General features: G+C 47.0%; 1 protein-coding gene across 1 annotated transcript in view; it reads left to right on the forward strand.

Annotated features, from left to right (window-relative positions):
- Positions 1 to 17404, forward strand: part of LOC147642321 (U-box domain-containing protein 35-like) — a 57870-nt gene extending 40466 nt beyond the window's left edge. Inside the window, exons 5-9 of the mRNA XM_086805121.1 lie at positions 3908 to 4845; positions 4938 to 5036; positions 14866 to 15294; positions 15387 to 16160; positions 16959 to 17404. Of these exons, the coding sequence (XP_086661247.1) occupies positions 3908 to 4845; positions 4938 to 5036; positions 14866 to 15294; positions 15387 to 16160; positions 16959 to 17147 (2429 nt within the window). The 3' untranslated portion in view covers positions 17148 to 17404. The remainder of the gene's footprint in view (positions 1 to 3907; positions 4846 to 4937; positions 5037 to 14865; positions 15295 to 15386; positions 16161 to 16958) is intronic.
- Positions 17405 to 17977: the final 573 nt, after the last annotated feature.

Consider the following 17977-nt stretch of genomic DNA (forward strand, 5'->3'; position numbering starts at 1 on the left):
CTTGTCCACCGACCCATCAGACGTATACTGTCTTAAAGACCCACTTGACACCAATGACTGACCGTTTTGACGGCCTCGGAACCAACTCCCAAGTTTTATTCTTCTCTATGGCATCCAATTCCACTTGCATGGCTTTCCTCCAAGTCTCCTGAGAAAGAGCTTCCTTCACGGAAGTAGGCTCTTTGTCCCGAAAGATACGAGACATCAAAGCATAGTTTACTTGTAGCAGCTCCGCTGAATGACTTTGTTCACGAACTCTATGCGATCTTTGGGGTCCGTCCTCTGTGGTCCACTCGGAGGGAAGCTCCATAACACCCAACTCCCGAAGGGTGTCTAATAACCAATTTGGTACTCGAACAGGACGCGGAGCCTCTTGCTGCTGTTAGGGCTCATCTCTAGCCTCGGGCTCAACCTCTACAACTGACTGAGGCTGTCTAGCTGGAACAATAGACTGACTGAGGCTGTCTAGCTGGAACAATAGACTGGGAATCATCCTCAGACTCATCTGGTTCACCAAGAAGTGGCGGCTCATCAACAGTGGAAGTTGGAACATGCTCATCAAAGACAACATCTCTGCTGACAACAACCTCGTTCCGCTCTGGGTCATACAACCTGTATCCTTTGGACAGAGAGTTATATCCCACAAAGACAAGCTTCTGTGACTTTGAGTCAAGCTTCCCACTCTGCTTCTTTGGAATGTGAACATAGGCATCACTCCCAAACACACGGAAATGGGAGACATCTGGTTTCCTGCCAAAATAAGCCTCAAATGGAGTCATCTTTTGTACTGAAGTTGTTGGAGATCGGTTGAGGATATGGACAGCCATAGCAATAGCCTCTCCCTAAAGTGGACGAGGAAGATCACGATGCTCCAACATCGTCCTCGCCATCTCCACCACAGTCCGTTTCTTTCGCTCAACCACTCCATTCTCCGAAGGCGAACCTATATTAGCTAGCTCCCGCTTGATGCCATGTTCTGCACAAAATTGCACAAACGCATTAGAAGAGAACTCTCCTCCTTTGTCAGTCCGAAGAGTCTTTATCTGCAATCCAGACTCCTCTACCATAACATTCCACTCCTTGAAACCGAGCAAAAGCTTGGTCCTTCTAGGAAAGAAAATAAACCCATGTAAATCTGCTACAATCATCAACAAGTAGCCTAAAGTACAAAGAACCTCCCAAGGATGGGGTCTGCATAGGTCCACACAAGTCAGTGTGTACCAACTCCAAAGGTTTCGAAGCCGGCCTAGTAGCCTGCTTCAGAAAAGATTCCTTGTGCTGCTTACCACGGATGCAAGAACTACGTCGTCCGTGCCTGCTGCCAACATCTGGCAAGCCGTCCACCGTCTGGTCTCGGAAAGCCCGCCGCAGCGCATCCACATTGAATTGGCCAAAACGGAAGTGCCACAAGTCACCGATCTGAGTGCCTACCAGAGAAGAGAGTGTTGAGAGTTTGTAAAGCGGTTGATTCAGATATATTTGAAGTACAGGTATATAGACATCTTGCGATTAAGACAGATTCAAGAGGGAGGGATTGTACCTCTAGCCCACTTCAATGTATATATATTGGACTAGAATTGATCATTATTCTACTTATATAATGGTTAGTTGGACATGCTCTAGTTGGGGTGGCAACGATGCCCGATAGCCCGAGGAGCAAGATTTGTATTTGGGTGGCAATGATGCCAGATAACCCATTGACAGCAACAATGCCAAAATGAGATTTGTATAGGGAGGCAATGATGCCAGAATGAGATTTGTATATGGGAGGCAACGATGCCAGATGACCCATTGGACAACAACGATGCCAAATATCTTGGATTTCACAGTCGAGCGGTCATTGCGACCAGATGGCCTTGATGATAGTATTGGATTTCACAGTCGGGCGGTCATTGTTGCGAGCAGATGGCCCAGATGACTATATTGGATGAATCATTACTTGTGCACTGCATACTTATGTATGTTCGAACTTCTTTGACTTTGTGTGCTGTTTTTGATGTGTGGACAATGCTTGGATTTATGGCATGTGATAGTCCCTTGGGCTCCAGACTACTTGGCCAGTACTTGGAATACCTTGTAGATGTGAATGATGCATACTTGTTTGTTGACTAGCTTCTGTCTAGTTTTCGCAGGAGGTAAGTATGCATTTATTTTATCTAACACATGTGGGAGGCCATGAAGAAGTACCATTAAGAACAAAGCCATTGGTCAAGGATAAGGCATAGGGATGTTGCCAAATGAGCAGAGGCACCACAAATATGGGGAAAGACCAAATGCACAAGCTCACCCGACATGGCTAGTACTGGGAACATATGGATATATATACAACAAATGAATGTACTGGGAATATATGGATATACTTGGAACATTTACAGTTCGCAATTGAGGACAACTGTGATATAAGAGGGAGGGAATGTAACTATTTGGTCTTCTGAGCTCTATTTCACATGATGGAACTCTTGCCTGGACACTAGACATGTGAAAGAAGGCATGGGAACAGGGATCATGAAGTTGGCTCAAAAAAAAGCACTAGTTTTGGACAAAAAGCAAAAAGTCAAACTAAGTTGACCGTGAGCCAAGGACACCATTGGAAAGTGGAGACTGAGCCAGATCAATAAGCTAAAAGATGCTTTCTCAAAAAGTAGCTCTAAGGCCAAAAAGCAAGGCCTTCAAGCTCGAAAAGCAAAGCACAAGAACTTTATCAAAAGTTGAGTAATATTTAATTAATAAAAATAAAAAGAGAAAAAGCAAAGGCAAAAAGGGAAGAGCAAAAGCAAAGGCAAACTTTTTAGCAAAAAGCAAGGCTTCCCCAAGGTATAAAAAGGCTTTAACCACTCCCTTCTCTTCATCGTTGAGGGTTGGAGCTAACTATCGCCATCTTTGTGAGCAAGATTGTGGAAGTGTGCGAGAAGATCGTCTTCATCATCATCAACACCATCATCACCGACACTGTTGGATTACACCCCTAGAGCCAGCGGCTATGCGCCGCCTTGTTTTACTCTGTGCCGTCGCCACCACCCAGTTCTGTCGCTGCCTCTGTGCGCTGCTACCCAGTTCTGCCACTTCCGCCGCCCCTGTGCGCAGCCTGGTTCTGCCCCTGCCACCGCCACCACCCGGTTCCGCCGCCGCCACTGAGCTGCTTTGTTCGCTGCTCTCAATCAGCACAGCTCAAGTTTTTCTGAGCCTTTCGGCGCAAGACGACCTAACAGGTTCAAAAAATCCACCATCTGGGATTTACTACTATTTTGGTGTTTGCTTTCGTGAGGAGCTTCTTGAGGATCCTCCTATAGATTGGGTATTGAGTTTTCTTGGACACCTTTGAAACTTGGATCTGGATTTGGACTTGGAACTTGGACTTGGACTTGGACTTGGACTTGGATCTAGATTTAGGATATTGGATCTAGTACTAGCCCGATGAGAGATTCTTGTGGGTCATCCCTGTGGGTGTGCTTGGCATGAGAGATCTCGTGCCTCGGCATCGACATTGACTTGGATATACTACATCAGCATATTTGTTTGCTTTTGTATTCATTGTTGTATTGATCTTGGCTAGCGTACCCGTGGATTGTTCCTGAATAAATTCTTGAAAGGGGGCAGGGCCTGTTCCTCGCTCAGTGTGGTGTACTGTGCAAGATCCCTATTCCCTTCTCTCTCTCCCCTCTCTCTCTATATCTTTATCTCTTGGACATGTGGTAGAATCTGTTACGGCATGTCCCGCTAGGTTTACAGTCTTCTAATCTTGAGAACCTTGGACTCCACTTGACTGAGTGTTGGGAATGGGCTATATTTTTTATGAGCTTTGTATTTGGCAATTTCTTAATCATAACTGAAAGGTGATCATTGCTCTTATGCCTGCTTGTGGAAGAGGAGAGATGACACTTTATTGGTTTAACCTTTCATGTTCCAGGTAGAAGCAGTGGGACATTTTCAAGTTCTGATGGTAGCAGGGTCTCATTTTCAGCAAGTGAAGCTGACAAATTTCCAGAAAGGAAGCTGTTTCGATATGACAGCACACCTAGGTTGCAAAGAGATAGTAGAGGGTTTGTGTCACAGCCTTTAGCACTGCAAAGAGAGAAAGCTGCATCTGTTATCAATTTGAGGCGTGGTCAATCCAATGTAGGCCCTCTGCAAAGCCGTAGCTTGGTGGCTAGGCCACAAGGAAGCCATATATTCTACTCACCTTTTTGGTCCCCTAACACCACTTCAAAGGATGAAACTACATTGCTTTGCCAAGGAGATTGTGTTGATGATGGTACACCTGACTTGATAGCATGGCATGACAGAACACAAAGCTCTGAAGAAGGCAATTTCATCAGTAATGTCCCAACTCTAAATACTAGAGACTCTGTGGAGGACCATGGTTCGTTCAGACTAATTGACGAGCAGGAATCAAGCCAGCTTAACTCCAAGGTTCCTGAAGCAGTTGCATGTGGTGTAAACTACTTTCCTCCTGTGTTAAATGAGGGAATTACAGGCTCTGACTTGAAAGCATGGCATGACAGAACGCAGAGATCTGAAGAAGGCAATTTCATCGGTAATGTCCCAATGCTAAATACTAGATACTTTATGGAGGATCATGGATCATGCAGACTTAATGAGGAGCAGGAATTACGCCAGCTTTACTCCAAGGTTCCTGAAGCAGTTGCATGTGGTGTAAAACACTTTCCTCTTGCATTAAATGAGGGACTTACAGGGTCTTCAATCCATGGGCAAAGTATCACAGCAGCTGTTCAGATTAACAGGGTTTTTCAGCATGTGTTTGAAGACAAACAGATTACTGAGATGCTTTCAGGTTCAAGTGTTAGTGATGACAGTGTTGTGGTGCAACATGATACTCCTGACCAGGCAAGCTATTTCTACATGGGAGATAGGTTTTTTTTTTGACAGACCTGAAAACGTGAGCCATTCTACTAATGAGTCATGATCTGTATGAGCAGGAAGAAGTGATTGATTTGGATAAGTTGAAACTTGAGCTTGAGGTGGCGCAGCAGCGTGTTATAAAGGCAGAGCAAGCAGCAGCCCTTGCAAAACAAAAGGTAAAGTTTGATGACCTTCCTCATAGTAGTATGGCCATAGTTGCATGGAATGGCGAAGGGGAAGGGGAATGGGAACGGGAGTGTAATATGGAACGGGAATGGAACGGCATAATGTCAAAATACATGCACAATCATGAGAAAATAAGAACGCGAACAGGGGAACGGAAACGTGAACGGTACACGATGGGACACGTTCCATAGGGCTGGAATGGCTGTTTCTTGTGACTACGATTCTGGATTCTATTGTAAGGCTCACTTCCCAACGACCTTGACTTTATGCTTTATGCGAGGTCTTCTAGTCTTGTTTTTAAATTGTTGCTTTCAGCTATACACTGATTTTGCATGCTCTTCTAGTTACAGTTTAGGGGGAGAAAAGATCTAGTCAAAGTCAAAACTAGAAACGAGAGAATACTTTCTCACCCCTGCCTTCGTTGACTACATATATATATATATGTACATATATATATACATGTACATGTACATGTACATATATATATACATGTACATGTACATATATATATATATATATATACATATATATATACATACATATATATATACATATATATATACATACATATATATATATATATATGTATGTATGTATGTATGTATATGAATGTCAGGCCCTTTAAAGAGAGTATTCTCTTGTTTCTAGTTTTGACTGTAACTAGTTCTAATAATAGGGAGGGAGGAAGGCAGAGAGGGAGTGTGTGTGTGTGGGGGGGGGGGGGGTGGAAGAGAAGGTATAGATATATATAGTCAACGAAGGCAGGCCCCTTAAAGAGAAAGTATTCTCCTGCTTCTAGTTCTAATAATAGGGAGGGAGGGAGAAACAGTAGAAACAATTGCAGCTCAAGGAGGGTGATTGGGTTTTATTGAAATTCCAAAAAGCTCGCCTCCATAAGAAGACTGGCAAAGAGAAATGTATCCCAAGCTATCTTGCAGGTATTATGGACCATTTCAAATCTTGGAGAAGATCGATGAGGTAGCTTTTCGATTGGTGTTACCGGAGGGGGGGAGGACCATTTCAGATTTTGGAGAAGATCGATGAGGTAGCTTTTCGATTGGTGTTACCGGAGTGGGGGAGGGAAGGGATCTACATGTAATTAGTGCTTTTCCACATAATATCTCATATCGTTCCCTAAGCCAGAAATCAGAATTATTGCTTAGACCCACCTTTTCAAAAGCAGGCCGAAAACCATACTGAATAGGGTGAGACCATAAGCACACTTGTAACTCTTCAATTTATTAAGGATTACCATGCCAATTCTTTTTTGCCATGGCGCCAAGTCAGTTTCATGCGTATTTGAGGCTGGTTGGGTGTAAGCAGACTTAGCTTTATACAAATTGATTAGCCATTGTACTTTAACACATCCCATGATGCTGGGGCAAGATCCAATTGGAACAAGACAAAGACGAGAAAAGTAAGAAGTGTCGTAAATCACCAAGGGCCAGACTAGCCATCCATATGAATCATCATTGGATCATTCCTCTGAGTTAGGAGTGCGTGATCCTGTTTGTATGTGTGGGTAGTCCATTGTATAGACATTCGAAACAGTGCTAAAAATGCATTGCAAGGCTGGTGTAAGAGCTGGTCCTTCATCTGGAACAGCATCAATATATTGCGACAATGAGCAGCAAGTATCTCATGAAAAGTGATGTCTGCCATCCTCGAGAATTGCGCTGGGAGATTATCACTAGTGTGACAGTGTTGTAGATTTGACACGGATGCTGTTTTTGAAGGTCATCTTGGAAGCATCCTCACAGATCCCCTTCGTCCTCACCATAGTGAGCTTGAGGGTTGACTTGATTCAAACTCTTAGGGGGATGGGAACATAATCACGGTGGACGCAAGAGAGGACTGTTGTAAGGCCTTGCATAGGATTTAGGCGACTGTTATCCTTCTACCAAGGCCATGAGGCAGGACATGGACTACTACTAACCATCACCCTGGTGGTTCTAGGCCCCTCATTGATGTAACCTTCCTGAAGGGTGGAAGTGGTGACATTTAAAAGGTTTAGTTTGAGTGTCCACAGACTCTTGTGGCTCAATGAGGCGATCCTGGATGCCTCAGAGTGGTATGCATCAGTCAAGGTTTTTAGGTTCATAATGCAGTAGGGGTTCTTATGATTGTTGTGTTTGTTTAGATTTTTGACACTGTTTAATCATTATTTCCAGGCAACAGAAGCTCACAAAGCAGATTAATGCCTCTTGAAATAGGAAAGCCCGAGAGTGGATTTGTGGAGGAAGGTATTACAAATTTAGTCTCGATCAGAAATTGTTCGATGCAGCCAATAAAGGGGACATGGATCTGATTGTCTGTTTGGAAATCAATGGCGAGGGAACTACTAGCGATAGACCTGTATGTGGCCGCCCACCCTGTGCTGTTTCTGTCACAAATTCTCCAAAGCTCTGACATGAAGAAGGATCTCCAAGATGTTGTCTTGGGAGTATCCAGAAGCATGATGGACTCACTTATGGAAGGATGGGAACCTTGGTGAGTGTTATGTGAACTCATGGAAGGGCAGTTGCTCTGGTGAGTACTTGGATCCTGCATGGGCGGCATTCGTGGTTGGGACGTATTTTTGCCTATCAATGTCCATGGGCATCGGGGACACTTGGACACCCGTGGACACGTATGTGCACACATGCCTGGGACTAAGGCGTTGATTTTATGTGTTTTGCAGGTGGTAAGCACCCCCCCCCCCCCCCCCCCCCCCGGTCTTTCCGCGCCCCAAGAAAAAGATCATTCTATTAGTGACCACGAAGGGCTAAATACAACCACGAAGGGCTAGATACAAACTCGCCTCCATGTAAGGGGCGGGAACAGATAGTCAAGAGGTGGAGAAAGATGCACTTCTCCTCCAGCTAGCGGGCTCTGTGAGGAGAAGGCTATCTCATATAGGGGGAGGGGGAAAGAGGGGGCAGGGGGGGTGGGGGGAAAGAGGGAAATAACCACACTGGGTGGTCTGTAATGCGAAATGGGATCATCACCTCTATCGGTGAGAAGAGGGCTAGGCCGTCAGAGCCTCAAGAAAGCTTCCCGCTGCTTTCGCATGTGGTCAGAACCACCCTGCAACTTTCCCCACTGACCGTGGAGGGTATGGATGATGTCAAGCCAAATGCTCTTGGTAGACTCCACAGGCAGAGTGTGGGTACCCTTGATGGCTTCGCTACATCTAGCTCTCCATTATCCATATGTGCTAGGCTACAATGCTACTGCGAATCTCCCATCTCTGACATGAGCCCAGTCTCCAGTGGTCAGTAGATGGGCCTATGACTGGTACTGTAGAAATGCGGAGGTGAGAGACCTGAAGGGCTAGCTCCCCACCATCCTTCTCATAAGCCCTGACAATCTCAGCCTCTGTGGCCCAAGCGACAGTGCCCTATGTAATGATACGGGTCGAGGTCCTATCCATCGTGAAGATGTGGAGAATCCGTTGCCAACCTTGTTGAGCCTTCTAGCAATCCCAAAGACTATCGTTGAGACTCTTGAGGCTGGCTGCACCTCGAGCAAACTGTTGGTCGACCACCAAAGGCCAACCACGTGCCAACCGCCAAGCTCCTGTGTGCCATCAGCCAAAGAAAGAGGGTGGTCATTCGAGGCCGAAAGCTGTCTAGAGACTCTTCCGAAAATCCGTGAGAAAACGGTGGGGGAGGCCCTATGATTGCCAATGTAATGCTGCTACTAGGGTGCCATCAATCTCTGGCATCTGAATCATGCGGCCTAGCCGCGCTCTTAATGGGAAAAAGGGGGCATCCAGAGTCTCCTCCTAATCAGTAGGATCACGCCAAGTCCACTCTCTCGGGTCCCACTGGAGGCGTGTGAGAGGTCAGCTCTCCCAAATCCATAGCCGCCAGAATCTCTCACTGGTCACCTTGGCCAGCGAGGGGTCTATGTGCCACTCATGTGTCTAAAATCCAATCATCTCACTCTCTGTAAGGTACAACCACTGAAATCCTCCAAGGGAGGCTCTGATCTCTCTAATTTGCCATGGGGGCTAATAGAAAAAGTGAGCAAACCACAACCCTCATCCGCCCCATGGACTAATAGAATATCATGCCTAGTAAACACTCCTAGCCACTGTGGGGGGATCGGGTTTGGGGTAGGTGTTAGCCACTCCTAAGGAATAGCAGAGTCAATGTTGAGGCTGAGTCTGTCTCTGCCCCGGATCCCTACCATACCTTTCTCCTGAACCTCCGGAGGAAGCTGCTTGTGTGCTAACCAATCTCCGAGGGACCTAGCACGTCGTGTGCTCAACGCGCCCCATGATACATGAGGTTAGGCCCCCAACACATGGCCATTGTTGGGTAAACGGACGAGGGGGTTCCAAATCAATGGCTGCCGAAGACGCTCCTTTGAAGCTACCGGAGCTAGCTGCCTAAGGGCCGCCTGAGGTGCTCCCAAGCTCAGAGTAAGTTGGCTGCAAATCTGTCCTCAAAAAAATTTGTGGGTCTGCATCTCTATGAAGATCCATGTGGTACTCTGCGGCCAGGGACCCGTCCAAGAGGAAGTCCTTCCAAGGCTCACTATTGGGAAGGAGTCCTCTAACAATCAGCTTGCCCAGCAGGACGCAGCTCTACATAGCGGGGTCAATGATGCCTAGGCTCCCTTTGCGCTATGGCTGAATGATCACTCTCCATGCCACCTTGGCCCGGGCAGGCCTCCCATCATTGCTGGCCCATAAGAAGTTCCGGATCAGACGCTATACTTGGCCAATGCATGCACAGGAGAAGGCCCAACAGGAAGTAACGTACCACATGGTGGCAAGCAGGACCTGGTTCGCCACCACCACTTGACTGGCTAAGGAGAGCCTCGCATAACTCTAGTACATAAGCTGCTTTCGAATGCTCAGAAGAAGAGGGGCGAGCTGTTGCTCCGGAGAGATATCAATGCCCACCTAGCATCCAAGATAGCGGACTGGAGTGCCCCTCGGGATACACTGGAAAGCCTCAAGTGGGCACCAAGTTGGGGCAGGTGCATAGCCTACCCAGAAACCACAAGACCTGTGCCAGTTGATTTGCGCTCTTGATGGGCGACAAAAGATCTCAATCGCCTGAGTGAATCTATGGAGATTCCCCACATCTCCTGATAGGTATGCTACTGTGTCATCTGCAAATTCTGAGTCGAGTAGCTCCTCATACAGATGCAATCCCTTGAGCCTTGTCTCCTGAGCTGAGAGAAAATTGCTCATGGCCTCGGCGAGGAATAAGAAAAGATAAGGTGCCAGAGGACGGCCGTGTCAGACCAAGCGGGAAAGGGGAATCTGTTGCCTCAGGCTCCCTGAACGAGATCCTGACTCTGAGAGGCTGAGTACAGTCCGGAAACACCACGGATCCACTCCCATCCAACGCATCCTGCCCTCAAGAAAGCTCCAATCCACCTTGTCATAAGCTTTCTCAAAGTCTAGGAGTAGCATTATGAGGTCCTGCTCCCCCATCCTAGAATGTGAAGATGTTGTCCAGAATGCTCCAATCCTGAACAAAACTTGTCCAATTGTCATGGATCAAGTCAGGGAGGAAAGGCTGAAGTCGCCGGCTGATGGCCTTGGCCAAGATCTTCTAGGCAGTTTCAAGAAGGTTGATGGGTCTCCACTGCTGGATCTCCAATTTGTCACCACTCTCCTTCGGGATCAAGTGTATCAAACCCTCTGAAAGCCTCTTTGGCATGGCTCCTGAGGTCATAATCTCGTTATATAGTCTTGTGGGTTGACTCCTACTGTGCATAACGGAGTTGATAGTTATATAGTCTTGTGGGTTGACTACCATGAGTATATAACATGCACGCTCCTAAAAGGTGGATTTGGGCATGTTCTTGGATTCATCTAGGTATATATATATATATTCTTGTTGAAGGCTACTCGAAGGCTGTCTTCCATGAGATCCCAATGGCGAAGAAAGAAAGAAACCAGAAGCCCGTTCGCCCCCGAGCATTTGTGCCCCTAGGGCGAGCCGTCAATGCCTCCGCCAACTCCTCTGTAGTGAAAAGAGTCAATAAGAAGGACCAAAAGGGGAGAGGTGGGGGGGGGGGACCACCTCTCTCGTGTGTCGTCAGACTCTCTTGCGTGCATCCATCACCCGAGGGGATAATGGGCCATCTGTCAGGAGAGATTAGAAAAAATCAATGGCTCTTACACCGGAGGGGGCGGGGGGTCAGAAACAGTATGCTCCATCCTCGCCACGCAACCTGCGAATACCATCTCTCTGTCTATGGGGGGCTGCTATCTCAAAGAAGTCTCCCGTGATCACTGGCCTGGGTCCAAAAGGAAGCTCTGGCATGGTACCTGTGCCCTACCCTCCTCTCCTTGATGGATCTGATTTCTGTGCGGGCGGCAGCAAGTTGACTCTCAATCCACGGGCTGTCGAGGGAACTCTCCTGAAGCCGTTGGAGAGAAGCAAGAACCCTCCTCAAGCTCCTCTCCTGCTCACGAAATCCCTCTAATTTGCTATGTGCTACCTCCGACAAAAATCTACTAATCTCACCTAGGCCCACATCCAAGGTGCACGTGGCAGAGCTTAAAATAAAATCCAGTCCCGCATATATGTGCTCTATCTTGTTGCAAATCTTGGGGTCATGTATGAGGCTGTCTGGAATTCTAGTGCTCATGTGCTTGTCCTGCCTCTAGGGGTCCTCTAAGGACAGAATAACCGGAGCGTGATTAGAAAAAGTGGTGCACGTCAAGATGCCGATATGCCCCCACATCCGCAAGCCCACTCAACCACATAAAACCTGCCAAGTCGGAAGAGGTTGGGGCTAGTGCTCTTCCTATTAGACCACGAGAAGCACAGGCTCTTGGGGCTGCGCCAAACTCTGGGAGATGCCAAGGGTCCTGTCCCCCGAGTGCGAGGATCAACTCCTCCCATGCAGAGTACTCTGTGCCCGAGACTGTAATAGTGCCTCCTTCGAGTCTGTCCTTTGCTACCTTAATCATGTTAAAGTCTCCACCCATGCACCAAAAGTCAGCCTAAGGAAGGGCATGACGAATTGTGCTCCAGAAGATGGCTCTACTTGTTGCTGTGTTTGAGCATAAACATTGAGGAAATCATAATGGTAACGCACTGTGCTGCCCAAAGACTATGACACCTGAGCTTGTCCACTGCTGGCAAGAGCTGATCGTTGACAAGAATACAAACTCCTCCATGCATCCTCGGGTGGCCGAAAGAGGGAGGTCAAAAAGTGTGGCTCTTGGCAAGTTAAATCTTTCCACAGTGGAGGGTACGCCCCTCGAAAAGGTGGTGCTCCCAGACAAAAAGACTGTCGATGGGTCCCTCAACTGTAGCTCTGTGAAGCTCTCCTTTGAGGATGCTTCGCCTCTGAAAGCAGTGAGGTCCCCCTAAGCCCCGAATGTCCATGAGATTATCTGCATATCAATGTCTGTGGGAGGCGGAACTATCGAAACTGCCCTCCACTCGAAGAGTCTTGGACGTGGGTTTAGATGGGGGATAATCACAATCCGTCCTAGGGCAAAGGTGTGCCAAGTGGGCGCGGATCTTGTTCTCCATGTTTCGCCACTCTCTTCGAGCGTGAGAGTAGGCATACTTCGAACTCCATCGATCACAATGGAGATATCTGTAAGAGGGGGGAGGGGTACTGCGACTGAGATATGAAGGAGCACAAAGAGCAGCACCTCTAGGCTAGAGCCCACCACCTCCCTATCCCGGTCTCTATGGCCTGAACCTCCAAGCTCCATCCTAGCCAAGGGCCAGAGGTGGGTGAGCACATCGGTGATGCGTAAATTGAAGATCAGAGACAGAGGTGAGGATGGGGGAGGAGGAGGAGGGGGGGGGGGTTGTGGAGGAGGTGGGGAAGCGCAGAAGAGGGAGATGGGAGCGGCTAGGAGGGATCCATCGGAGAGGGAGGGTGCTGGGAGGAGCTTGCCGGGGTTCAGTGGGACCAGATGGCCTCACTGGAAATTGAGAACCGGAGGAGTCTCGGTGGGGCAGCGAGCACCAAACTGAAGGGGCCCGAGGGACCCTCGCAGTGACAGGAGGAGGTCCCTTGCCAATGGGTGGGTGCTGTGATAAATGCTTGAAACGGTTCTCTGACAGAACCGAATCCTCTTTTACTCTGCCAGCTTAGCGCGCGCGGCAGTGGCGCTTAGCTCTAGTAGTCGGCTGTAGGCCTTGGTGCAGGCCAACAGTCCATCAACTCTCCGCTGGCAGTAGAGTCATCCGCTTTCAAGTCTTGGTGCTCAGCTGCCTAAGGACTTGCCTCTCTCTCTACCTCCTGGTGAGGATCTTAAAGGAGGGAGGGGGGACCACTAGAGGTGGTCTCCTGGGGTGGCGCCGAGGGCAAGCTTTGGCAAGGTGGCCCATCTTCCTGTAAATGAAACACTGCCCGGGAAGGCTTGAGTACTCCACTTGTTGAATGATGGGGTCTCCCCGAAGGCAAGGAATAGATATGACATGGGGCACTGTCTCCGAGGCAATACAAATGCGTAGGGATGGAATCCCGGCGGCCCGTGCTACGGACGAAGCGGCTGCAAGCGGGCAGGGCAGGAGTGGGGGGCTGTAGCGAAGGGGGGGGGGTGCACAGAGCAGGGGGGGGCCACTGGAGCTAGGCGAGGTAGGGGTGCACAGGCGAAGGAGAAGGGGTGGGGTGGATCAGATGCGCAGGGGGGAGCTTCAGCTTCGTGGTATCTAGAGCTCTTGCGGTAAGTGTGCACACTTAACTATTTAAATATTATTGCCTTGTTTACTAAAGTTTATGGTTACAGGTTCAAAATCGTTAAAATCTGGGCAGCCAAACTTACAAGGTTATAAGTAAGTTCACATCAGGGTGGACTGTAATAATGTACTGAGGCCATTTATGCACTCGTGCACATGGCTACGAGGTGCTAAAAGAGACGGGAGATATTTTTGAAGCCCACGAGTCGCTTTTCTGGGCAACTCTGGTGTGCTGGACAAGGCAGGATTACTTGCAGGGCATGGAGGTTCCACACGTGGAGAGTCTAGTGCTTGATAGGGCTGGTCGACTTCTTCTACAGGTGGCCAGGAGCTACAGGTGTCATAGGGCTGGTTGACTTCATAAATAGCTGCTACAGGGCTGGTCGACTGTGGTTTTTCTCTCTCTATCTGCCGGTCGAATTGCTTACAGGCCTTAGATAGCTGGTCAACTTACACATAGGGTTTGGTGTTTATGGGTTCCTTGGTAAAGCAAATTACAAGGAATGGGTGCAATCACAGCCTAGTCGACAGGCTGCTGGCCAGAGAGTTGGGTTTGCTAGTCTTGATGGACAAGGTGATTCTCATGTGCAAGCAGGGTTTGAGTTATGTGGGAACTGTAGGCAATGTATACCCAGCATAACTATTGTGGTGAGAGATGATCACTAGTGTGACTGTCGTAGATTTGACATGCATGCTGTTTTTGAAGGTCATCTTGGAATCATGCACCTTCCCGCCTCCCCTTCGCTGTCGCTTGAGCATTGACTCAATTCCAACTCTCAGGGGGATGGGAACAGACTCAGGGTGGACGGAAGAGAGGAATGCTATGGGGCCTTGCATACGAACTAGTCGACTGTTATCCTTCTACCAAGGCCATGAGGCAGGACATGCACCACTACTAACCATCACTCTGGTGGTTGTATCCCCCTCATTGATGTAAGCTTCCTTAGGGTGGAATTGGTGAAATTAAAAAGGTTTAGCTTAAATGTCCACAGATAATTGTCGTGGTTCAATGAGGCAATCCTGTATGCCTCAAGGGTGGTATGCATCAGTTGATCAAGGCTTTTAGGCTCATAATGCAATCTGGATTAGCGGTAGTTTGAGCTTCTTATGATTGTTGGCTTTGTTTAGTTTTTTTATGCTGTTTAATTATTGTTTCCAGGCAACAGAACTCGATGCCTATGCAAAGAAGGAGGCCAAGAAGCGGGAGCAGGCTTTGATTCTAGCACAGCTTGCCAGAAACGAAGCAGCAGTAGAAGCAAGAAAGCTTGATGAGGCTTTGATGGATTTAGAAGCTGCCAAATTAGCAGCAGAAGACGAGGCTGAACGACGCAGAGAGGCTGAAGATCGAGCTAACAAAGAAGCGTCAAGTAGACAGAAAGCCATGGCTGCTCTTCGACATGCCAAAACTAAGTACAGAGAGTATTGCTACGAAGAGCTGCAGATTGCCACAGATGGTTTCTCAGAGCTTAATCAGATAGGACTGGGTGGCTATGGTCCGGTTTACAAAGGCAAGCTGCATCATACAACTGTGGCCATAAAAGTCCTGAAGAACGATAGTGTGCAAGGTCCCAAAGAGTTCCAACAAGAGGTATTAATTTGTTAAGTTTAACTAGCTGTCCCTTTTCATTAATGTATTTTGGTCCTTTGACTACAAACAGCGTACTTCACATCTTTTTGTAGATTGAACTCCTGAGTCGCATGCGCCATCCTCACATGGTCCTCCTGTTGGGAGCCTGTCCTGAGAAGGGGTGTTTAGTGTATGAATATTTAGCCAATGGCAGTTTAGAGGATCGGTTGCTTTGCAAGGACAACACTCCACCTTTGCTATGGCATACTCGATTTCGGATTGCTGCTGAAGTCGCAACTGCCCTTCTTTTTCTTCATTCCTCAAAACCGGATCCATATGTGCACAGGGATTTGAAGCCTGCTAATATTCTTTTGGATCAGAACTTGGTCAGTAAACTTGGTGACGTGGGCTTGGCACAATTAGCTCCGGGTATCATTTCCTACAGCATCACAGAGTACAGAGAGACTAATCCTGTTGGCACTTTTGCGTACATTGATCCTGAATACCAACGCACAGGTGTCTTCACTCCCAGATCTGATGTGTATGCTCTTGGGCTTGTCATGCTACAGCTTTTGACAGGAAAAAGCCCAATTGGACTGACCGCTTTTGTTGAGCGTGCTTTAGAGGGAAAAACATTAGATGAGGTCCTTGATCCAACTGCTGGTAATTGGCCCACTGATGAAGCGATAGAGATGGCTTGTATTGCTATCCAGTGCTCGGAGTTGAAACGGAAGAATCGCCCAGACCTTGAGACAATCGTTTTACCAACACTGATGAAATTAAGAACTTTTGCTGATGACTACACCGCACAAGTGGCATGGAGCAAGCAAACCGTTTCTGAGAGTCAACGAGTTGTTCCCAGCTTTTTTCTATGTCCTATCTCTAAGGTATGCATATGATTCATTGCTTGTGAAAAGATTTACAAATTTCATTTAAGCATTACTTGCAGGTAATGACTTGTGGTTTGGAGACGATCCCTTAGCTAGTCCTCTTTTTTAGGTCCATACCATAAAGGTTCTAGTTGGTGTGTTAAAGTCATCACAAAAAGCAGGTGCTGTAAAAACAACCATGCAAGTGTGTAGCCTTTATAAGACAGTTTCATTGTCACTCTGGATTATTTTGCTTTCTCTTAATGTCTAATGTTCTTGCTAAATCACTCCATATTGATGAGGCTGAGAGATCTAGGGGCCCTCAGTTCAGCTAGCTCTAGTTATGGTGTAAGGTTTATATAGCAATCTCTGCCTTTTAATTCTAGCCAGTTTATGCTGGCTCTCTGAATGGATTATTTTGCTTTTTCTTAATGGCTAATGTTCTTGCTAAATCACTCCATATTGATGAGGCTGAGAGAAGATGGGTCAGATCTATGGGCCCTCAGTTCAGCTAGCTAGTTATGGTGTAAGGTTTATATAGCAATCTCTGCCTTTTAATTCTAGCCAGTTTATGCCGGCTCCCTGAATGGTGCCACTTCATAACTAAGGGTAGCCAAGCCTGACCCAGAAAACGTTGCTAAGATGGAACTCAGTTTCTCGGCCAGATTGCATGTCTAAGACACTGTTTTACTTGTCTGCTTTGTTTTGTGTTAACAGTTGAAGCTTTCAGATACTCAAGTCTAGTTTTTTTATGTGGATCCGGGGGGAGTGATCGGGTCAGATTAGAGGTTTAATATCATTTGATGGTGGTATCAGGAGATGATGGAAGATCCCCATATTGCAGCTGATGGTTTTACATATGAATACGGGGCAATCAAGCAATGGCTTCAAGATCACAAAACGTCTCCAATGACCAACTTGAAGCTAAGGCACAAGCAGTTAACTCCCAACCATTCGCTGCGTTCGGCAATTCTGGAGTGGAAGCAAACAGTGGCATGTGCTTGAGCGTTGGGAGCATTGGTTCTCTCCAGGAGCAAAATTTTGTATGGTTTCTCCAACCAATATCAAAGATGCAATAAGATGCACTTTTAACTATGGCAGATGGCCAACATTGTACATGTATGTACAATATCCCTCGACTGCGGTGGTGGTGCAAAATTTTATATTTTCCAGAATTTGTGGTTACTATAAGTGGCCTTCAGAAAGTTTAGTATATTCTTGTAATGTGATGTGTATGTCAAGATTTTGCATTGTCTTACAAATTGGTTGACTGACCATATTGATTGGCTTCCATTGTAAACCAACTCTTACTGTCCTCCCTTGTATGCTTAATTATTTTAGATAGTGCTATATGCCAGCAAGTTTGATTATTTCTAGGTGTAGTTTTATGACCTTAATAATTTTTTTTTTTTCGGAGAGACTCTGTATGGAGCATTTTTTTACTGGGGAGACTGTGCCAGTGGTATGTATAATAAGACATGAGCCTGCCGGACGTGGTTTGAATCTAGCTCACTAGATCTGCAAGAGCCCATTTCATACAAAAAAAGGGCGTGAGCCCAGCTAGGCGTGAGTCATCAGCCGAGCCCACGAGACATGAGCCCACCCCACAAACATTTAAAATATAAATCAAAAACTCAAAAATTGAGTTTTTTTTTTTTTTTGCAACTTGGATATAACACATGTTTGAATCCATTAGACCTATGCGTGAGAGAGCGATTCAGCATATAGAAACCTTTAATGGGAGCTCGGTCCAGGTTTAATTGTTTGAAATGATAATTCAATTAACTATAGTGCATAAACCGTACTTCCTCAAACCCACCTAGCCTTCGGTCCCA

The sequence above is a fragment of the Cibotium barometz genome, chromosome 1, assembly GCF_041138505.1.
Source record: "Cibotium barometz isolate CiBa-2024 chromosome 1, ASM4113850v1, whole genome shotgun sequence".
Taxonomy (NCBI): Eukaryota; Viridiplantae; Streptophyta; class Polypodiopsida; order Cyatheales; family Cibotiaceae; genus Cibotium; species Cibotium barometz.